Source organism: Myzus persicae, unplaced genomic scaffold (assembly GCF_001856785.1).
Source record: "Myzus persicae strain clone G006 unplaced genomic scaffold, MPER_G0061.0, whole genome shotgun sequence".
NCBI classification, from domain to species: domain Eukaryota; kingdom Metazoa; phylum Arthropoda; class Insecta; order Hemiptera; family Aphididae; genus Myzus; species Myzus persicae.
This window is the reverse complement of record NW_019101298.1, coordinates 296001-321462: the sequence shown is the minus strand read 5'-3', so window position 1 is coordinate 321462 and position 25462 is coordinate 296001. Positions and strand designations below refer to the sequence as shown.

The 25462-nt window shown below is 31.4% G+C and overlaps 1 protein-coding gene across 1 annotated transcript in view; it reads right to left on the bottom strand.

The window, feature by feature from the left end:
• LOC111028584 (atrial natriuretic peptide receptor 1) overlaps window positions 1-25462 on the bottom strand; it is a 284757-nt gene that overhangs the window by 100017 nt on the left and 159278 nt on the right. Inside the window, exon 14 of the mRNA XM_022307288.1 lies at window positions 22493-22651. Coding sequence (XP_022162980.1) covers window positions 22493-22651 — 159 coding nt within the window. The remainder of the gene's footprint in view (window positions 1-22492; window positions 22652-25462) is intronic.

Sequence of the window (25462 nt, the reverse complement as noted above, 5' to 3'; positions counted from 1 at the left end):
AATACCTGGAGATTAATTTTTATTAAAATCCGGAAATAAATCATTTAGTGAACATTGTATTTATCAAATGCTGATATGCGTGAAATATGTTCATTATATGCCGGGTATCACAAAAATATTCCCAAATATTCTCTAACGTGTTAAATATTCTCTAACCTCTAAAATATGCTTTTTTATGCAAAATAAATTTTTTCCTGTGAATTCTGTGTTTCATGATTCGTAAAGATTTCTCACTTCCATTTAACTGCATAAACTAGAAACAAATATGTAAAATCATAAAAATCCGACCTCTAGTCATCATACATCATAAAAATAAATTACCTACGTTAAGGTAAGTGTAATAGGAGACCGACTTAGTTGAACAATAACAGTTAAATCACATACATAATAATCGATCAACTTGAATTGCTGACGTATATTCATTATCTTGGATTCGATACCGTTTTTCAATTATAGCAAATAATATTTCTATTAAATATCAATAATTATAAATAATAATAATTTGATTTAAAATTTAAAATTTAAAATAAATTTGTATTAAAAAAAAATATATTCTTATTAAAACATACGTTATTATGTTCCTTTGTAAGTTATGCGATCCTCTGGAAATTTCAAGAAATAGTAACATACCTGTTGTGTCCAAGTTATCGGGATTATCCGAGAGTTCTAATCTTAGCCGAGGATCGTCCTGCCATATAGGCCTATACAATGAAGAACAATATTGATATTTATTGCATTACAATGTTGGAAACCTTATTTTCTAAACGCGAAAATACGGTGCCCTTGAAATATTTGTGCCCAACGTTCATTACAAAGTTTATAATATAATATTATTCTAACGATTAAGTCATGTTGGATTACGACAGACACATCGACGCGACGCTGTTTGTTATTATAATATACGTTGCGGCTCCATCCTCGGCATCCCAGTTTTGTTTATTATTTTCGATTATTGATTCAATTCTCGTTTACTGGGCGGCTAACATACACACACCTGCTCAGTATTAGTATAAAACGGTTTAGTTAAAATTACTAAATATTATAATTAAATTGACGTATTCGTAAATACTACCAGAGTTGATTACAATAGTTATAATAAACGCAACTAGTCACGCATTTACTCGGACTACATACTTGTATAACAGCCTCATCAGCCATCACTATAATTATATTAACATGTTTTATATGGGTACGTAAAGAAGTTTAGTAAAACTATTTGGAGAAAACGTTCGACTGTGATGACCACAATTAATATTATTATGCTTGGCTTACTGTGCTTTCTACACTGCATATTATTCAAAAGTAGGGTGAAACATTTTTCCCGTTTCAAAATCGAGCACGTTATGTCGAAAACATTAGTGTATTGGATGTATTTAAGAAGATTTTTTGTAAATTCTAAGTAACTCGCCAAATGTTGTGGTTTCGAAAACAAGTTGTACTATTTCGTTTCGAAATGGTTTTTAAGTTTTTCATTAACCGTTTTTGTTTTTTATAAACGTTCACCCTTATAAACATTAAACCAATGGTCCATTAATGTTTAAGAGCGATCGAAGTGGTTTTGGAAATATTTACGAACCAAAGTTCTAGTATTATATGGCTGTTGCCACTCTTCCTATCCGTAAACGTTATGTAAATAATACATTTTAATCGTCGTCAAATATTTGTGTATCGCAAGAGACCAATCGATCGACAGCTGAACAGAATATAAAATGATTACACTTTATAGTAACTGATAATAGAATTTTTTATTACGGAAAAATGAATGTCATCGTTGTCGTCGTCGTCGTCGTCGTCGTGTGTACTTCAATTTATTAAAAACGAGTGTCCAGGGTCAAAAAAATCAAACAGTATAATGTAACCGTACATGTGGAATAAAATGGGAGAAAAAAAAAATAATAACTGTTAGTTCCTAAAACACGCACACCCGCAAACGTTGCACACATCCCATCAACTTTTTTACCTCACACTGTCCACGGTCCCCGACACTACCGCCACTTTCACCACACCACTGACTCGAGCAAACACGCACGCACGGACCGTAGTCCAACGCGCCGCTTCGACGCGTTGAAGTCCTATCGATCTCCACTGCTGCGAGTGCCGACTCCGTCAGATCGCCTCGCACGGGGTCGGTCCGCGAAGATTTTAGCGCAAACAGACATCGGCCGCCGCCGCCGGTGTCAATCAACGAGGACGCGCGCTCACCCATCCGAAGTGGTTCGCTAAAATCTTCGGTCACATATTAATGTACACCACGCGCGGGTGTGCACGGGTGCGCACAACGAACCCGAACACACAGCCGCCGCCGCCGCCGCCGCCGCCGGATAAAAGCGCTCGGGTAAACACGTTCTTATATATATATATATGATATAATATTTTGTTTTCGCAGCGACAGCTTCGCACGACGGATTTACTAAAGACGTGGCTTTTCATACGGTTTTGATTTTTTTTTTAGAACATTTTTACTTTACTAGCGATTTTATAATGCCCTCGTCGCCTAATCAACTGGTCGACGAAAATATTTTTTATGTGTAGAGCATATTATTATATAGAAGCAACTATTATAATATCGTGATGTAAAACCACGAATACCTATTATAGTGATAGGTGATTAATCAACACCACTGCCAACAGGGAGAGTAACACGTGGCACCAATTTTTATTCATTTTTTTTATTGAGATCGGATCATCCGTTACTGTGTTTGACGCAAGATCAGTCAATCTAGTCATATTACAACAAGACGTTTTACAGAATTATGAAATCTCAGTTAGTCAACTTAACCACTTGTTATCTTATCCGCTGTTACATAGATTTACATTTGTCATCAACTTTTTAACTCTACCCAACCTTAGTGTAATATGATATTTTTTATTTTATTGTTTCTTTTTTTTATTATTCGGATTATATTCTATATACATACAACTATTTTGACAACCCATAGTGAAATTTTATAAATTATAAATTTTAGGTTTCAACGTATAATAATTTCTTTTTCTCTTGAGATATTGCTTTTATTCGGTCCACTGCATTACGTTTCGTTTTCTTTATTATTGTTCGTTTTCTAAAAAAAAAAAAATAGGAAAACCGAGAACGGGAAGACCAAGTCAACCATAATATACAAAGCAAATCATTCCGGATATCAGAAAAAAGTACCTACGGGAACAAGGGGTGGGGGGAGGAGGTAGTAGTCACGAAATAGATAGAAAAGTGTGAAGACACGCTGGTCATTAAACCGATCTGCGATATTGAAAAAATGAAAATTCTCTTAACACCAAACTGAAAATCTAATAAACAGTAAAAATGTATTTGTTTATTAGTATTTCAGCTCCGTCAAAGCATAAAATACACGCTAGAGAAGATCTGATCATTTTCTAGACGTTGAAATTACCCCCGTCACGCCCGGGGCGAAAAGGCTCGCAAACAACAGTTTGCATAGCTGGTTTGCGTATTGTTGAGGATACGTATATAGTCACAGTTTGTAAATACGTCCGAGTCAATGTTTGTATAGCCACGCCTATTCCAGTATGCCACATTGTGCGGGACCTATTTACGTACACACTAAATTAATTTAGTACTCTGGAGTGACGGTCTAAGAAAACATTTTCAATAAGAAACGAAAAATCCAAACTTTTCTTTTTGATAATAAATTATAAAATGACTATAAGCCTTATGCTATCATCGTTCAAGTTATCGGTGTTAGCGCTTTCGATGAAATGTGTTTAATATCTGATATGAACAATACCATCGGTCAGTGTGCGATTTTTTGTTCAAAACTAAATTCCAGAAAAAATAACTATACATTTCTTGTCCGATACAGTTTAGTTCCATAACACGCACATTAATGTACGGCTAAACCATGCAAATACTATCCTGCAATGTTATTGCGGTGTAGGTGGAATAGTATCATAAGTCGTATTTTCAGTCTGTGATTCTCCAATTACCTATATTACTATTTCGTAACCAGATTTTTTATCTATAGTAAAGTTCTGTGCAGTTTGATGTCGAACCGATTTTGAAACTGAAGAGAAAAATTTTATCACTCTTTTTTTATTACAACAATTGTGAAGTGTTCGCATGAAAAATCAAAAATCAATTAAATTGTACTTTCGATAAGACGATTGACGAATCGCAATTTAATATGGAATTCTATTGTATTCAATTGAAATTAATATATACAATCTCGTTTTTGGAAGATGAGACTACACAAAAAAACGCAATTATTTTATGCCTTAAAGGAAATTTAATTTCAAAATATTATAACTTTGCTGAGTATTTCCATTATTATTTATTGTATAGTAACAAAATCTCAAGTTATTTATGGTTGAAATGATTTTCCCCTGATAGTATAAACTACAAAATAAAAATAATTATTTTATATTTTCCAAAAATTGAAAGTAACAATCAATTGATTTTCAACTGTTAAAAGTTGACAGTAACTTGATGACGGAACTCTTAAGAACTTCGTTGAGTCTGAGTTACAGGACTTGTCTTTTGAGTATCGTTTTTATTACCTCAACATGAACATGTTCCAAGTCATTATTTTGTGAATCAATGGAAATAATTATGAACTGAAATCTCATAACATTATACCAATTAAACAGAGTGATTCCCCAAACATGCTCACCCCATTTTTTCCTTTAATAACGAATTTATTCATATTCTGATTTTTGGAATTTTAAAATATACTCGAAGACCATATTTTAAAATTCTTGAATTTGTGTGTACTACTTAAGAAGTGTGCTATGGTAATACAAACTTCTATTAAAAAAATTATAACTGTAAATTAATAAGTGGATAATTTTTTTGAAAATGCTGATTTATCACATTTAAAATTCGATTGGAATAGTTTCTTAGTTACTAAAATGTTTGGTACTTAGAATAATAGTCCTTAAAACTGGTTTTACATAAATATAAAATAGACTTAAAATTGTATCTGGTATCGCTTATACTTGGGCCATTTTTACAAATTATTAATATCGATAGACTCATATAAATTACTACAAATTTCAAATCACATAGCCTCCATATCTTACAAACTCATTACTATGGATCTTTTATTCATAGAACACAAAGTTCAATAACTCAAAAGCTAGTGGTACGAATTTAGATTTTGATAAGTAAAAAATTTCAGAAAAAATATCTACTGTATAATTTGCGTGAATATTGGTGTTCTAATTTGAAGAACAGAAGTTTGTTTCTCCACAGGACACTCGCTAAGTTTAAAAAATTTAAAAAATCATATTTTGAATAACCCCATCATTGAAGAAGAAAAAGGCAGTTAGCATGCCTAGTGAATCACCCTGTATATTATAATTGTATGGTATCATAACATTCAATTTAATTTTTTGGTTTTAGCACGGTTGTTAGGGTCATCACTAATTTTTTTTTAGACATTTCGTCACACCGTCGCGGCGTCACATTTTTTAATATAATAGTTTTGAAGAAGTAGTAACTATTATTTACACTTCTAAAGTTCTAAATAAGTTCTCATGCATATTCCATAATTCATAAATATTCCGGAGTTCCAAAATTATAACTTAACCATCATATGCGCTTTCCCGAGAGAATTTTCACCCAGCAAAACTTAAGCGCATTAAAAGTAAAATATTTTGTTTCGATCGATTTAACGGATTCGCAAAATTTACGATTTGTTAAAACAGATTAAAGTTAAAATAATAATGTGTTCGAATATTTAGGTACCACGTAGACACACCACCACGAACACGAGAAACTTGTATTGATTCGAACATACGTCATTCGACGATGTGGAAGTCAAAAACACGTCACTATATTTTCAGATACCATGTTTGTATCTGGATCGTTTTATTTAACATTTTAGAGTTCACGGGTATGCATAAATTTTTGTTATGGGATTTCGCAGCATGGTTTATTTCAAAATGAGAAGATATAACGACGGCGTGAAACAATTGTGAGATAAGAAAATTATGTGGCCATCGCGAAAGTCCTAACGCCGATTGGTAAATTAACATTGAAAATCCCGCGGACCTTCGCATTTTCGGGCATCTAACATTTTGGACGACTACTCGGGCGTTTGTAAATTCCACCAGAATACGGGTTAGATAAAAAGGTAATGAAAAAGTCTAATGTGAACTCCGCCATTTTTATTTTTTTTACCTGAAATGGATGTAAGGAAACTCCGCCAATGGTTATGTAAAACTTGATAATATATCTCAACTAAAGATGCTCAAAAATCCAAAATGGTAGTGTTAGAGAACGTTACAAATATTTATGATAATGGATTTACATTAGATTGAGATGACAGAATATCTACAAATTGTCTCTCGTCATTTTAGTTCACAGTTCCACATATTTTATGATTATTACAATTATTTATTATGATAATACACATGACAGTTTGGATGATTTGTTCTGACAGTTATTATTTTCATTAATTTTTGTATGTTTTTTGAGATATTATAATAATGTAAGTACATGATATCTGTTCTATGCATATATTAATTTATACTGTGACTTGATATTCTTTACTGACAAAGTTTATATGAACTTAACTTAACTTTGTTTTTTTCACTGGCGGAGTTTACGTGAACCCAATTTTACCTGTTTTTTTCTTCCTGACGGAGTTCACACTAAAAAAATGGAACTTGTGGAACATGCTCTCGACTACTCTACCCGGCACGTCCGGACTCGTGGTCGACGAGTGTTATTCTTGCGTCCGATCCGGCGATTGATTCGTAACTGCAGGGATACAATTTTGTTATTTTTTTTTTATATATTTTCGAACAGCAAGTCGTGCTTACCAGAGTGTATGTAATATAGTAAACGAACTCGGTGTATTCCGCCATCGCGGTGCAATAATAATAATATCACTTTTCTCCCGGTCTGTTATTTTATTTATGGCACGTTCCGCTAAAACCTGCAGTCGGATATCCTGACGTGAAAACGCACACGAACGAGATAAAATGTAACTCTATTATATCCCTCCCATTCCCACGACACTGCTGCTTTCACTATAGGTATTCGTATTCAATCATCATTCACGCAATAAGGATTATTCGTCTTAAAAGTATAATTCTATAATATATTTTTATTTTATTGTTTGTTTACTTGGATCCGATTTCACCTCAGACCGTTCAATGCTATAATATTATATAGGTTGCATACGCAAATAAGTTAACATTTAAATCGGGGCTGTTCATAGTTAATATACGTGTACGCACATTACACGTGATATTTATAGTATTTATTAACAATTATTTAACACGCATTAAATTTTTTTTCAGAATAATTTTGTAATATTGAATAAGTTCGATTTACCTGACACGTGTTGCATATTTTATTTTAATGCTTTTGTGAAGTCAAACACTTTATTTTTTTGAATTTAATTTGATTTATTATAATATTTAGATTTTATATTGTATTTTTAGAAATTCATGGGCTATTTAACACTTTTTATTTATTTATTCATATTGTAGTAATGTACAAATGCTGAAAACTAATACGAATACAACAACAGCGCTGGACCGGTAAACTATGCGGAGCAATGGAAAAATAAATTCAATTACATCGGTGAATGTCTATAACATTATAAGTTATTACATCATCAAGTATAGGAACTAAGTATAAAATCTAATTTTAAGATAGAAAAAAGAGATGATAGGTATATGATGATATATTTGTAAGACACATAAGAAATAAGTAAAGGAAGTTAGGGAAGACGCATTCCAATATTATTATATTTGTCTGAACGGTGTTTGAACATAATAAAAGGGTCCAGAAAAATGGTCTTTTGAATTCAATAATATAAGAAAATATTCGTTTATTTTGTCTAACAACGTTTTAAACCCAATTAAGCACATATATTTATTTAGGTATCTATCCATAATAATATCTATTACTATAAGTAAATATAATTCATTTTTTTGACATTATTTCATAGACTATTAACTATTATATTATTGTTTTGTCCTAAAATTAAATTAACATTTTTTAAATTTTTATTATTTGAATGAGCCACAGTCACAAAGGTTATTGGCTTTACTTATTAAAAAGAAGGAGGAAAAAAAGAAAAAAAAGAATTTATATGTTTAACATTTTGGTACAGCGTCAACATTTCGAAAATCTCATAGATGATATTATGCAACATTGTTTAAAATTATTATTAATTTTAACAAACAACATGATACAATGTTAAGTGTTTCCAGTAAGTTTGGAATCACTTTCCATGCAAAATGTTTTCTTATACCAGAGGAGGGATAAACTATAAACATAATTTTTTATTTAAAATTGTGAGATTTTCTTTATAGCTACATATTTCGTTTGGTCGAAATTTGTAGGACTAAAATGGTATTATTGTTTAATCAAAATATATTGCTTTACAGGTAAAATGTCAAAATATTTTTTTTTTCAAACCAACAATACTGTCATATCGCCACCATTGCGTACAACCTGCACTGTTATAAAATAATTATTATACGGGACGGCTTTTCGCACATTGCCTATAATTCAAGAATACACACTCGAGATAATAATGTTCGTATTAAAACAGAGGCCGAGGGGGAAATGTAATAAGTCAGGTTTGGCGAATGAAATTCTCAGAACTTGGAAAAAATATTAAAAGCACAAAAATGGTGGTACAGAGTAACGACAGAGTATCTCCATAGCAGCCTCGCCTGCGTTTTCGGAATAAATAATAGGACGTCTTCATTATTTTGTAAAATATGGATTCCGTGTTTATTCGTCTGAAGAACAAACGTATGTTACTGTACCGTGTTTTATGTTAACTTTATAAATTATAACAAAGACAACGCATTTATGTGGAAATTCACAACGTGTTAATACGAACAATAATTCGTACTTGCGAATATTGTTTATTGTCTGCATGCATTATATTCTTCGGTGCGTGATAATCGCTTCGACCATTAACGACTTAGTACACCATTATAAAATGAGGCTCATTATTATGAAAACTGGTTCATTGCTACAATAATATACATTTATCGAATAAACAAATAACAGCATATTCGTTAAAATCGTTCGATTGATAATCCAAATAGAAAAAAAGAAATGAGCGACATGCAGGAGCTCGATAGTATAATATTGTGTCACGTTGTAATTGATAATCGCGAAATAACATGGCAATGCTCGTTTCTCAAATATGCACAGCCTTCTGGTGAAATTTCTGGTGAATTTTTGTCGTTACGGTATAATTATTATTATTTTACCCCTGAGCAGTAATTGAGCGGAAAAATATATGAAATATCTAGGTCAGCAAGCTCATTTTATTTACTTAGATATTTCGCTCTTTTAACTATATTATTATGTATATGCACAGAAGACATCATATTATATTAGTCAGAATTATTAATATTAGTATACTTTTAATAAGACATTTAAGAAGCAAACCAAATATTTCTGTCCAAGTTTCATTATGCTATTTTATTGTTATCATTATTATATTATTATTATTATTATATTTTATGTGTGACAGTGCACACAAAGTATTACACAACATATCTTAGTTACATCAATACTCTATTATAACATTATTATTCGTTACTTATTGGTATACGTGTATGATATACACTGGATACTCGAAAGGTTTCCACCCTACGTGTTGAATACCCATTATACCCATTTTGTCCGTCTGCCAGACAACTTACTAACCACCGTTGCCAAGGCCACCAGAGGATTCGTGAGAAAACACAGCCAAATTCTATGTATATATATGTATGTATTATAATTATAATATAGATGTATAATGTAGTATACTATACACACGAATATTGACAGCCTTGAGATAAATGGACATCAGAAGGAGGACTCGGAATAAAAATAATCAAAAAACAGATAAAATACTGAGTGTTGACAGAATACATACAATTTTAAATTATACGTGACATTTTCACCGTTTTTGTATGATCGTTGGAAAACCGGAACAGCTGACTCAAACAACACGGTGGTTCCGGTATTTGTATTTATTTTGTTTATAAAGCGCCAGACGGCGAGATACGTTATGCTCTCCGAAGGAAATAACAGCGATAAAAATATATAGAGCAAAAATAAGATAAAATTTTGATTGCATTTTAAAATATATCCAAAGGGCTGAGTTGTAGCTTGTAATAGAAGACTGCGGTGCTATAGTTCAAAGTATCCTATGTATATAGAGAAGGCGCTTCTGCTTTGTAGGCCATATTGCGGCCAACAACATAGAACTGCACTTTACTCAATGTAGCTTAATATAATTTATAGGAAAGTTAGGACGTACAAATATGACACGAGCCATACAGTATAAGTACCTATTAAACGTCGAGAAAACCGTCACCGTATGGACAATGATAACACGTCAAATAGATACCTACAAACATTTCTTTTAAAAACGTTAAATAATTTTTGATTTGCATCGGTGAACAGTCTCTTTGATTATCTCTTATTTACATATTTGTGCAGTTAATTTATAACCTAGTTAAGTATGTCTATTACTCGGACAAAAAAAAAATAGGTACCTAATCGATCTGAAAAATAGAAGTATTTGAATAAATAAACAAAGCACATGGTAGTTAGGTAAAATAATGATGCATAGGTTCCCAGCTTAATGTAACGACAGAAATATAAAGGAAATTAAATGTTTTGTTAACAGCTGTATTGGACGAAATTTAAACGACCAATAATACTGGGTCAGTGGTAAATCAGTTTTCTGAATATCATTCCAATATAAATTACACACGCTGTACGAGTCATAAATTGGATCAGCTGAAAACGGATCCACTGGTACCGATGTGTACCTTAAGTCAAATTAAAAAAATCACTCATCACGATGGAAAAATACTTGCAAGCCATCACATTATTATAATTTATTGAAATGTATATGGGTTCGCGGAAACGATTCGACAAATGTCACTCTATATATATTATTATGTGGAATTTTCGAAATATATTCACGGGGGAATGAGACGTTTGCGAGAAGTGTTTGTAAATTCCGAAAATAGCCATCCAGCTGGGTCCGATTTCCAGTCCGTAGAATATTATATTATTGCACTTTATGGGGGCTGCTGCTGCTATGATATAATAGTGTTACGTAATACGGTCGAAACGATAAACAATAATTTCAAAATTTTACGACAACGGCGAGACAGATAATAAACAAATAGATCGGGACCACAGATACGCATTATAATATTAGAATATTATGTAGTGACTACTAAATAATACTGTACAGTACAACACACGATCGGCAGTGATCGAGACGAATATTGAAATATACGCACTAACTAAACTGAATACTTGGTCGAAAGTCACGATTGCCATCGATTTGATTTGAACTTCGGACAATGGCTTCGACAATCCATCGTGCAATAACAATATATAGATAATTAGACTTTATATTATAATAATATGTGTGTGGAGACATTATACGGCGGAGGTATATTTTTGAAACGTTGTATTGGCTTACACATTATTTGGCATGAAAAAACGAGGATGTGCTTGAACGAGTATAATATAATATAATATAATATTATGATATTTATATACACTTTATTTTCATTATTATTCACAGCGTGTGCGGTATCAAATCTCTATAACAAATCAGACCAGCGACTGTGTATACCCAGGTAATATAATTATAATAATATAGTGTGCAGTATATAGAGTTGGCGGTGTTCGTTCGAATTCAAAAGACTCGTTTGGCAGCAGCTGTACCACGACCACGGGTGTATTATCATCGCATATAATAACATGATATCATAATACGCGACGGAAAATCTATTGACAAGACGAATTCGAGCAAGTCTTCGCGATACCTATTATATATATACGTACATCTCCTTTTTGACAGTACATCAAAGGCTCGCGGTATAGTCGTATATTATATTATGTTGTATCACATCACTAACGTTATAATAAGAGAGGAACGCGTTTCTGGGTACACTGTACTTAAACCTCATAATATATTATGATACCATAACCAGTGTAGAGCAGATGATGAGCCCTTCTTGTTTGGTGCCCACTTAGCTTCTCGTTTCGTCCATGTACATGTATTGTGTGCAATGCTCTGTAATATTCGCATAGCATAATATTATTATATTTCAGACATTTCACCGATTTCGTAGAAGCTGTATTATTTCGAGTGTAACGAGCTGAGCAGTCGATCGCTGTGATTATCGAGCCACTGCTACGACGAGAGTGTGTACGGCTGCACGTTGTTTGCTAATGTCGTGGTGCTGCTATCATATTCCGTGCGAACCAAACACAGAACATAATATTGCGATTGATAAGAAATTAGTGCCGTAATATACCTGCGAACGGAAAATGTGTTGACGAGAAGAATTCGAGCGAGTCTTCGAGACGTCACACTACTACGCAGTAGGTACTCAACTTCCGTATTTTCGTCCAAATTTTCCGCTCTTGACTTCTACCGGCGGTTATACATTCGAATGATGTGTAAGATGCGCTTATCGCAAGATGCTACCTTGAAATGTTTAGAACCGAACCGAAAAATGTAAAACCACGCATACCACGCAACTGTATCGATAAAATATTAAATCATCTCGAACACGACCGGAACGGTACTATATCATCGTTACGGGTAGTCAGCTGGGCAAACGTGTAGGGTTTTGAATTTACGTCATGTGTAGGCTGATACCAAACCGACCCTCAAAGTTAATACCACCCGCGTATTACCATAGATAATAAATAATGGATAGGCCATTGCTATATTAACCAATTAGAGGGACGTGTGCCGGAATGGGGAAGAGAGAAAGATACATTTTATCAATGCCTCTCATTCTAACAGCGGTCTTATTATAAATTATATTTTGTGATTATTATCATTGTTGGACGCATAGATAATAGATATTGGAAATTAAACATTATAATAAAAACATAAATACAATAATAAATTCGTGACAAATCAGACGCATATCAATATTAAATACTATCATCAATGTTCATCGTATCAAAGAACATTCGTAAAATTGTATACTTGTGTTAAGACCGTTATAACCTCAAAATATTTTCTTTTTCATTCCCGTAGATAAACACAAATGGCCTATTCATTCTTTATTATCTATGCGTATTACGCGGCTGTATCGATAAAATATATCATCTCGAATGCAGAGATGCAACTACGCCTGGCCGGAATGATACTATCGTTGTCACGGGTACTCTGGGTCAACGTATATAATATAGGGTTACATCACATGTAGGCTCACGCAGTATTTCATTGCGTGACAAAGCAAGTTTATTCCGACATCAATAAAGCTGTCTCTGAGACGGAGCATGTTCCATTACCGCGGACAAATCAAATCAACCGATGGCTTCTGGCGGCGGCGGTCGTAATACAATTTTTTCACCCACATTGGTAGTTCAAAGCCGTTAAAAACGCGTGTCTATTATATTAAAACAGAAAATAAAGAAAACAAGTAGTGATATTATAGATTTAAAAAATTATTATGGTTTGTCCGTGCTCATCACACAGGGGTGGTCAGAAGCCCAGTTTATTATTACAATTACACAAGTACAATTATTAAATCGATTTCACTTAACACAAACGACAAAATTAAAAACAACTTACGCAAGTACAGTCGAAAGTAAAAATAGTCTTTACTGTCAAAATATTACACGCGGCGTGCACCCATGTTGTTTTCTAAATAATATTCGTATATGTCAGAGCCTGTAGCCAGTAGTGTTCTGAGCACGAGTTTTGTAACGTAAGACACTAGTCCTGATATTATTATCATTCATATATTTTGTCGTTACTACTGTTTAAGTGAGATTTACAACAAATTGTCATATTCGTATACAATTCTTTATAGATACACGGTGACGGGTAAACTTTATTGTTGGCAATATTCTCAGGAACATATAGATGTCTGTTTTCCGTAGAGGATCGTCGCACAGACATATCGGTACCGATTACTCGAGAGTATGCACAATATAATATATAGTTGATTTTTCTACGAGGGCACCAATCAAAGCATGTACGATTAATCAGCCGTTTGAGCGCAACAACAGTTTTGTAATAGGTGACATGCGAGTTTTCGTCGTTTTCCACAGCGATGTTTTCAGGGACAGCATTGGCGTGCAGAGAAACCAATTCCTTAGAGTAGCCTGCAGATTATTGTGTTACGCTATGGAAAATATCGAGAAATTCGTCGAGAATAAGCTACACTCGTTCGACGTATCACTCGGATGAACGAATACGTATGACGACCCGGCAATATTTCTATGTAGTTTATTCCTTTTTTTTAAATTTTTTATCATGATAAAGACGATTCGTATAGATATTTAATACCAAGGCCAATGCTGAAATAGACTTTATTTTTATGTTCACGAGTTGTAAAAGAATCATGTGCAGCTTACCGGACACATGCCGAGCACGAATAAAAGCGATATCGAGGGGTCAAACACTTCTATAATTACCCGAGTTAAAATATTTTATACTCCATTTCTTTTTGTTTCCAATGTATTATTATGTATTTATTTGTCCAACGACGACGCGTCTAATCAATTGGAGTCGGCATTGATACAATGTAAATAAATCAGCGTCGGTAACAAGCAAATTGGTTTCGGGTGGATTTGTCTGGGCGTTTGCCCCATAAATCAAACGAGTGGGAGGTATCTTCTCTCCACCCAGTATTATAGCCCTCGCCACTCACCACCACACAGCAACGGCCACTGCCACCGCGAGTCGTGTGGCCCCATTAGTATTCCAGTCGTTTACAGACAGGTTAGGTCAGGTCTGAAAGGCCGCAAACAGTTTTTACTTTTTTTTCGGCTGTTTTCCTCCGGCTGCGGACGATTTAATTAGGTGTTATTCGGACATTAATAACCGTTATATACATTACGTATATGTTGGGAAAGTTTAATATGACCGTCGAAGATCAAAACTATTCAAACTCATTTCAACAATAATACTGAACCGTCCTCGCTCTTCCGATTAATTACGATTTCTTATCGTGTATACTTTCTGTTTGTCGTTCGTTATTAATTTGTAATGTTTTGTATTATTGTCTATTTTATAATGAATCGTCACTGTAGATTGTGCTTATATTTCATGAACTTAAACGTTTACTTGTAATGTAACCATTGGGCTATTAGCCCGTGCTTTGAATAAATAAATAAATCATTGAATAAAATATAATGTTCAACTGAATATTCTTTAACCGTTGTCTTTTTATGTCTAATACGTCTATACCTACAGTAATACTGTCCAACTAAATAACAGTTTATTCATACTTACTATATTATCTGAACGCATAATAATAATACGGATACGGATTTTTTCAGATTAATCATTATTCGTAAAATGTGCATACAAATACACTGTTGTATAATGACACGTGAGTACGTCAATATTTCGTTTCGTCTATCTATCTAACAGAATAATTGTTACATAATTACCTATGTATTGTACTATTATACAATAAATATAAAATATGTATGTACAGTGCACACCATGAATTGAGTTGAATTCAATTAGAAACAAAACAAAAGTTAAAGATGATTATGACGTTATGTCCATCGGTGACGCGTTCATAACATTACCATTGTCAGATTGAAATTATCCAACAGCCAGTGCCGTGGTAACATACGGATGATTATATAATCGCGAATGATTTGATCGAGTTCTAAATTTAGTGATTTGTACGGGTATGTATATAATATATATATGCGTCTCTGATTGTGACTCTTTTGAATCCTCTGAATACATTATATGCAGACGAATTTATGCACTTCGTAGTATAGAATATTCCGGAATTGAGAAAATCTATAGGTTTTACTATTCTTGTTGAATGATTTGTTTAAGGCTATTTGAATAATTTAAAGTCAAATGTAGGTAGTTCCAGTGAATAAGATTTTCATATCATAAGCTCTTGGTATTCATTATGATAAAATTTGACTTTAAACGGGAATGTAATCTTAAATGATTGTGAAAAGTTAATTATATCGACGTAATGCGATAGTCAAACATAAATCTACAACACAAAACTTATAGTGTCATAATATGTTTCATAATTATTTAGAATGAGACGAAACGTAAACTATTAATTTGTTGAAGAATAGAACATATTAATACATTTTGTGTTTGTTTTAACACCAACGTATTATTTTTATATTTTATTCCAAAGAATTGTTCATTAATATTATATTTAATCCGAGAATGAACAATAAAAACATCAAGATTAAGATTATCATTAACAATTGCAATGAACACATTGATAAACCATTTTAAAAATATATTTTTTTCACTATAAAAAAAATCGTAGCTACGTACGCGAAGCTTAAAAATATAATATAAAAGGTAATTTTTGACCGTATTCTAAATTCCTGTAATAACAGCTTATGTGTTCAGTCCACCACATGTAACGATAATCTGCAAAGTATAAGTACCAGTTAAACTGTAAGTACACAATGCCATGGCTTTGTGATTTTTTTTAATAACGCTAGCGATTTTCAAAAAATGGATGAATTTAGAAAAAAAAATGCTTTTTCATAAACAAAAAAATTGAAACAAAATGCACACTGCGCTTTGACTTACTTAAGCGATTCAGTAAATCGATTTAGTCTCAAATTGGTGTTGGCTCTACATAGTATGCAACGGAAGATGTTGTGTAACATAAATTTATGTACGATTAGATTAGGACAGTGAAGTGTGTACTTACACCAAAAAACTTATGTATTAAAGCATTGCGAAAGACCATGTCGATTAATTTACGCTCGTCAGTTGTGTGTTTTCTAAGGATGAAATATGTTCCAATAATAATTTGTACAATATTTAACCATTTTATATTTATAGTGTTTATTATTATTATTATAGTCCATAATACCATTGTGTGGACATAAAACAATATTTGCAGTCCCTTGTAGTGACTGCAGTTTACGCCATTATAGTTATTTATTTTATATATTATATATATATATATGATAATACGTCGATAAATAATATTTAATAACTGCGTATGTGGTGCATAAGTAAAATATAATTGAATGGGGTTTTGCGTCAGTGGAGGGCGTGTCGACATTATTGGCAATTTATTTAAAGAGTGTTTAATTTCACGTATTTACACGTTTACATTATATAGTGTATAATATGTTGACACGCAGCGGCAAATTTAACGACGCAAAATCACTTTATAACACACAAACACACACACAATTAGATTGCGTAGGATTCTTTACACGTCCTGTATTCCAACCACCACTGACTCTCGCATGCAGTATTTAATCGATCACTGAGTTGCGTAATCAGTACTCAGCTTCGGAGGGGGCAACCCGATTAAAACACTTCGAAAAAAACCTAAAACAAAATGATAGGTTTGCGCTTAACCACTATGACTGCATATTATGTCGGATTTCCATACTCATCGATGGTGCTCCCCCAACCCATCAGTGAACTTTATAAGTTCCAAGTCGTAGGGTCGTGTATAAAACGTAGTGACCTTACGACCACGTTGTATAAGTCAAAAACTGTAATTTGGACAGGTATTATTACAGTGTACGTTTGGCCAACACATTATTGTATTTTATATTAAAATACATTTTACATTATGCATATACATTTTAAATGATGCAATACACCGTACTGGTGTGTCAGAAAACTGGGTTCAAACCTTAGTGAAACATAATTTAAACTGTGAAATTATGAAATTATGATCTCTAAAAAACTGTACTCAGTGTTTTCTACTTCGACCTTCCTTCACTCGCCATCATTAGTAAGGTAACATATTATTATTATAATGAAAAAATAAGAATGTAATGAGAAATTGTATACGTTCCACGATGTTATACCGTTGTACAAAGGAACCTACTCAACTCCTCCCCGATTTTTTCCCCTTGAGATGAGCCCATTATGGTCAACGAGTTCCTACGAGTATTTTTGATCATAAAAAGTCAGGAGCTCGTAATATGTAGCAATTTCTAGGCGGAAAATCTTTCCGATGTAGTGAACAAAATATGATAGGCGATATTGATTAGTAAGAGAATTTTTTTTGTAACTCACAGAGCAATGCACCATTTGCAGTTTGGGATTTCTGATTATCATGTTAAAGCACCAAATCTTTTAAATTTAAGAGGTGACACTATATTTTATAATATACGTGAGTGTGTTTTTAAATCAACTATTTCCAAAGTAAGTACGTATGTATAAAATAATATTTTAAACTTATACAACTTTTAATTGTACACAAACCATAATTTTTACTTATTACGTGTACATTTGCATGTTATTCGTTCTTAAAAAAAATATGTGCAAAAAATATGTATATATTTTGAGTTTATGTTTTTAAAGAAATATTAATTAGACACTTCGTTAATTATATAATTGAGTAATATATAGATAAACTATACGAGTAAAGTTTATGTAACAAGTTAGACAACTTAGTATTAAAAATCCACCAAATTTGAATGTTTAATTACATTTCTCCAACTTTTAATCTTCAAACAAATATACTGTCAAGGAATAGAAGTCTAAAAACAAAAAAATACAAATAAACAGACATAATACATATAGACACTTGATGTTCATATAATATGTTGTGTAACTACTTTGCTTAAATCAACACGAGGACATAATACATATAGTACTTTAATTTTATTTAACAATACTATATATTGTCACTTATGAAAAAATGTTTTTTATTATATATTTGTAGTCTTCAGCTGTCTATATGTTTATAACTATATAAATATAAATTATTTATGGAAATACTAGGTATTTATATTATATATCACAAGTTTTAATCAAATGTATCTAAAATAATTAACTTTGTATGAAAATTAGTCTATTTAATTTCATCCAATCAACGGGAGGTGGAACAATTTCTCATTGTGAACGTTTCATTCTTAAAATAATAACTACAACTATTATACAACTCGGCTGGCGAGGAGGGAGGGTGTAAAAAAATCTTACACTTTTATACTGAATAATGAAAAACGTTTGGATAGTTTACATTTTATATTATAGTACAGTGCTTTAGCAACTCAATTCTACAGTTTTTATTTGTTTAATTTTATATTTTTCTACTTTCAACCTCACATTATAAAACGCAATATAATTTTGTGCACAGCATTTTTCATTTTTATGAAACGCTAGTTTTGTACACACACACTGTTAATTTACATCTTATTTATATTTTGAATTCTGCAACCTTTGTTTATCTTTACGTTTATGTTTTACTTGTCACAATTTGTATGGATTTGTAAACAAGAATAAAATAACAAATTCAAGAAAATACACAATGAATGATAACTATTTCAAAAATTGTTTAAAAGAAATATTATGAAAATATTTAAGTTTAACGGGTGTATTATTGGGGAAACAATTAAGTACCATTATGGAAGGAGACAAATTGACATGTTCGGGCAAGTTCTAAGTTGTTTTAGGTCCACTAGATTTCTAATAGTGTAATTTCAAAATATAAGTGTCATTTTATAATAACTGCCATTATATTATGTATTTATGTGGATATTATGATTTATGAAGTATACTAAAATATAACGAATTAGTACAATACATTTACCAAATGGTACATTTTGTGTGTTTTCAATGAGAAACATTAATAATATATGGCACTTCAGAAATATAGATACATATTTATTAAAAATAAAAAATAAAAAAATAAAGGTATATTTTTAAAAGTATATTACAGTGGGTATTTAATATTGATGTGTTTTTGTTCAAACATTGAATAGGTTGAACTGTTCTATTTAATGCATGTATATAGTATAACACTCTATAATAAATAGTCTTAAAAATACATTGTTTCAAAAAATTAAAAACTAAGTATTGAATCCGTCCAAATTCCGATGAAAGTTATTTTGTAATACTGCCTATATTGTTATAGTTGAATTTGCGGTGTTGCCAAGCAACGAGATTTTAAGTTCTAAAGCTGATTGATTTCTAACTGTGCACTCAATACCTGTCTCAAATGCAAGTCCCTTGAAAGGGGATTATGTTTATATAAGTTGATTCCTCAAGTCTTTTATTTGAAATGAAGTAACTGACTGAAGTATAGTACCTATGAATAAGCTATTCTACAGTACGACCAAGCTTAATTTCGATTTCAATTACCTACCAATTTTATTTCCTACTACTTCTCTCACCATAAATGTAAACCACAGTTTCATAAATTTCAATGTTATTCTGCAATGCTACATACGTCTCTTGTGACTTATGTGGTGTGCCTGTGTGGTTACAGAGTGTGTTATAGTTTAAACTCATTCACTGATTATTGTCATTTTTGCCGTATTGTTTCATGCTCGATAATTTAAAAAAAATGAATTATCCACGTACAATATTATGTTATGTTGTATATGACTAGTAAAAACAATGAAGTACTTCCTATTTTTTTTTATTTTGTACATTGATTTAAAAAAAGATTACCAATATAGTAATTCGAATCTCTGAGGAAATTGAGAACTAGGTACAATGCAATATCCTCATCATTTAACAGATCTCAATTTTTCATTTCCTCGGAAATTTTCTAATTTAAGCTAATCTCGAGATTGAACACGGAAAAAAATAACTTACTGGACAAATCAAAATATTATCTTAAGTAGGAATGTAAATTTAAAACTAATAACTTTTCTCTATTCTATTCCATATAACTGACAATTGATGCATTATAACATCAACTCGTCGTACTTATCTTATGAAAATAATGATCTTTACTTTTATAACATACTTATAATTTGAATGGATTTATCTTTTAAGAATATTTAAAAAGTTTTTGAATGTTTTTTTCCAAATTGATACTGTTGATTAATCAAAATAAATATCATTCGATTTTCAGGCAAGATTTAAAAAAATATTTGATAGTGCTCCTCTAGAATCCATAACACATGTTAGTACATACGCTTTGTTGTATTATTAATTTTAATTTATGTATCCAACTGGAGAATTACGATATTATATTATTATACTTTATTGAGGTAATTTCTAACGTTTAGAGAGTAAATATTAAATAGTTTAACCACTTAACGATAATAAACTTTTAATTCCTAAAATCATGTTTTATTCGAAGAATTGACTATCGCGGAGACAACTTATCGTCGGAAATAATGTAATATTGTGATATATTTGTAAAGAGATAATATTTTATAATATAATAAGAGTAAAATAACTAATTTATAAAATATAAATAATAATATATAAAATATTTTAAATAATCTATAAACACATTCATAGGTGGGTTAATATTTCATAATCAGGTGACTATTAGGCAAAGTTTACATACAACATACCTTCTAACGAGCCATCAACTATGATTTTTTAAAACTTTAATTGTATTTAAAGTCTTTACCTCGGCAAATTATAATGATTTCTACAATGCAAATAATGTAAGTGAGTATTTTTTAAATGAATTTTCATTACCATCCAGTTCGTGTAGTTAGGTAATACATTTTATTATTTCCTACAGTGTTTCTACAATACACAGGTCACCGACAACAGTTGCTCTCAACAAAGTACAATATTTTATTTAACCAAATTTGCTCAATATATTTAGCATATTAGCGTGAATGGTTTTCTTTACTTATAAAATATATTTCTAAGGGAATTTTTAATTAAAAAACATGAGTTTTTTCATATCCTCTTAAAACTAGAAACGTTTGGTTATTTTTTTTGCCCTTCTAGCTCAATTTCTTTATTGTAACTTGACTCGACTAAATCTAAAGATTCATTTATTTTCATTACACTACTTGGCGCGTAGGTATGGATAAGGACTAACACGTATTTCAAAATAAAAATGTGTCAGGGATCGACTGCCAGCGCCCTCTAGCTCATAACAGCGTATATTTCGCTTGGACCGAGGGTTGGCAGATTTCGCGGTAAGAAACGAAAGTCCGACCACCGAAACATTATATGTTGTTATCGATTGTCCATGACTACACACGTTGAACTCATGTCGTCCGGAGGATAGCGCAACAGGTATGATAACCTGGTATACATTGTACATAATTGTAGGCGCGGTACCTACAGCAAACTACCACGATCTCTTAATAATACAAATAATACGATTCAGGTGTAGTCATTATAATATATAGCCATATAGGTAGGCGCAATGATAACGGAAATAATAATGAGCCATTGTGGCCTACCTTTAGGCGACAGCGATTCGACGTTTCCGAGGAAGAACGGAATAGTGGCGTGCCCCAGGCGGAAATCTAGGGGTTTACCCCCCCCCCCCCCAGTCACATAAAGCCCCTTATTTGTGTCTTTGGTATTACCATCACAATTCATTTAAATCATAAATGCATTGTTACTTATAACATCCCAGACTGATAGAAATTCCTCGGTACGCCACTGGAACTGACCCTGTCTAGTGACAATCCCGTGAACGATCACGGTAAACGAATATAGACGTCTACTTTCTCCGCTAACAGATATGATGAGCATAATATGGTGTGCATTATACCTACATCGCACTACCAGGATTTCTTATTACGAATACGATAATCGGGTGTGATTATTATATCACCTTGGTATGATAACATTAATACGTTTTTGTGACTGACCTTTAGGCGACAGCGATTCGACGTTTCCGAGGTAAAATGGACCTTGTCTGGTGACGATCTCGTGGACGATCACAGCGAACGAATAGACGTCTGCTTTCGGCGTGCCTTCCGGAGGTGGATGTCTGATCCGCAACAATTCCGGGGCGGTCCACAAGAATCCTAAACAATTATACACACTATTAGATATTATTTTAAAAGGTAGTAAAATGTATAGTCCAACCAATTTCACGTTTTCTACTGCAAGATATAATGGGCAGTTAAAACGTACCTATAATAATTTATTGTCATCTAAACATACTTTTAATTAAATTAAACATAAATTATTGTAACTACACTAATACACCATATACATAGTAAAATGTATTAACTACGTTTAATTATTTTTAATTTTAGCACCATAATATATTGAAATCGTTAATTTTAAGTGTTAAATGTACATTTTATGAATAAAAAAAACTTTTTTTTAAGTCGATATACATAATATATTGTATTATCAGTTACTATATTCTACTTAACTGAATTAATTTATCCAATAATAAATAATTAATTATAATAATATTTTATAATCTAAATTAGCTCATGAGTTTGCAGATGGATAATCAAGCGCCAAGTCATAGTAAAAAAGAATAAAAAAAAATCATTTGTAACTACATTATACTATTATAAATTGTAATAATTGTGTATTTTTCCCAAATAAAAAACAAAACAGGTTTTCAAAATTACGTCGTATTTTAATTTTAAGCCGACAGTAAAATAGTAAACTCCAAGCTTCATCATATCATTCATACGCATTATATTTACCATCAACTGAATACTAGTGTACAAAAAACTATCACCCATGTATGCGTATGGTCATGTATCTATATTATGGCATATTTCACTAGGTGTGACAAAGTAAACTATAACACTATAAAAGCATTTCAGAGACCCAGGAAATTTGCCTTAGATACCCTAAGTTTATAACTTAATAATAATGTATACAAAGACCTTGGAGTAGCGCCGCACCAGCATTAAATCATGTAGTAAAAGTATGTCGTTATTATCCTTTCAGTTTAACCTATAAGCTATTTAATTTTTTTTTATAAAATAGCTCCACTGTACAGGACATCGAGAAAATTTCTCTCAAAGTCTCACTGCAACCACTTTGAACATGATATTATTGTGAACTACTAAGCGATGTCCTGCCTTTGTTATTTGAACTACTATAAATCTTTTGTCTCAATGACTTTGCACAGTTCAGATACATAATATTGTTCTAAATTTAGACACCCCAGTGTTATATTTCCCCTCCTACGTTAGAGTTTATACAAACATGGTAAATATGTATGACAGTGTTAGTAGCATAAATGATAATTCAATAACTCTATAAACATAGCCAGAGTCGAGAGTCGAAAATCTATAGTTGTATTTTACGAGAATTTCAAATTTTGAAACAAAATATTATAAATAGAAATTACAAAAAAAAAATTCGTATAAGTTTAATTATTAACATTTATAAAAAAAAATGTATAATTAGTGTGAGATCATAATTATAGCCATCTTTTTACAAGCAAAAATTAAATGATAATAATGTATATACAAAATTTTGTACTTAATTTAATGGATAAATCAGAACTACAAAAGTTTAAAATAATTCAAAACTTTCAAGTTATTTTAATATTTTTTAATATTCATTACACGTACTTACATAATATTATTAAATATTAATACGTCGACGAAGATTTGTGACAGTTTATAAGTTAAAATGTATACCTAACTCAAAAATAAATTTGTTTTCAAGTATTTGTATAAATAGAATAGTAATAAAAAAAAGTTTTGAATTTAACATTTTAAATAATTATATCGCAAGAAAAGTATTCGTAACATGATATCAAATAAAGTTTAGAGAAGTTGCAATACATATATTTTAAGTTTGCATATTATATGTTTTCACGTAATGACATACCTATAGTTGACGACAAATTAATATTTTACTTTTAACTGAACACTAGTCATCATCGCGACTCCATTATTACACATAATAGTTGTTACCTGGTATATTATCCATATTTATTTTTGATACATTTGTAAAATATCATAAGTTAAATTTAATTTAGTTGTAATAAATACAAACTTCGTTTAATTTAATAAGATCGGATACGAGCCTAGCTCAGTTGGTATACCGTATACTTATCAGCTCATAATATATTGATATTATATATTGTATTATAGTTTATAATCGAGTTTGCTAGATAAATAAATTATAAAGAAAAAAATAACTGCAGCATTAACTTTATTCTGCGTAAACGCATAAACGTGTAAAACAATTTGGACAAAATATAGAATTTTATCTTTTAAGTGGGTTAAAACGTACCTATCTAAACATTTTACAAAGACACAACATAATGAGAAAATACAAGTTACGAGAATAATCTGTCAGCGGCATCTAGTAGTTTGTTGTATGGTCGTACATGTCAAATGAAATATGAAACTTTTTAAGTTGTTAGTGTCATCTAAGCTTTTAATCAACTTAACTTTGTAGTTTGTATACTCGTTTTGAATAAATATACTTACACAGTTATACCATTATATTAGGTAGCTATGTAGATTTGTATTATAGTATAATAAATGACCCATAGTATTATATGAGTTATTTTCTAGAATCAAAATACTTAAAAATATCATTCTGACTTCAACTATTTTCAATAAAAATCATTTTTGATACAAACATTGTATTCCAAAGTAATTATATTTAAAATGCATAATGTTAAATTTATTTTTAATTGATTAAGTGTGGAACCTTAGTATAACGCATTAGACGAATACAAAGACAAAAACTTACCTAACTAAATTAAACCGTTTTATTTTATAGCATACATCAAGTAACTTTAATTTTGTAAATATGTATTCATGAGATTTATACAACCTTAAATTCCACTTAACGCGTTGTTTTAAAGAAAATAAATGATTATTACTGTGCAGGACTCTGTG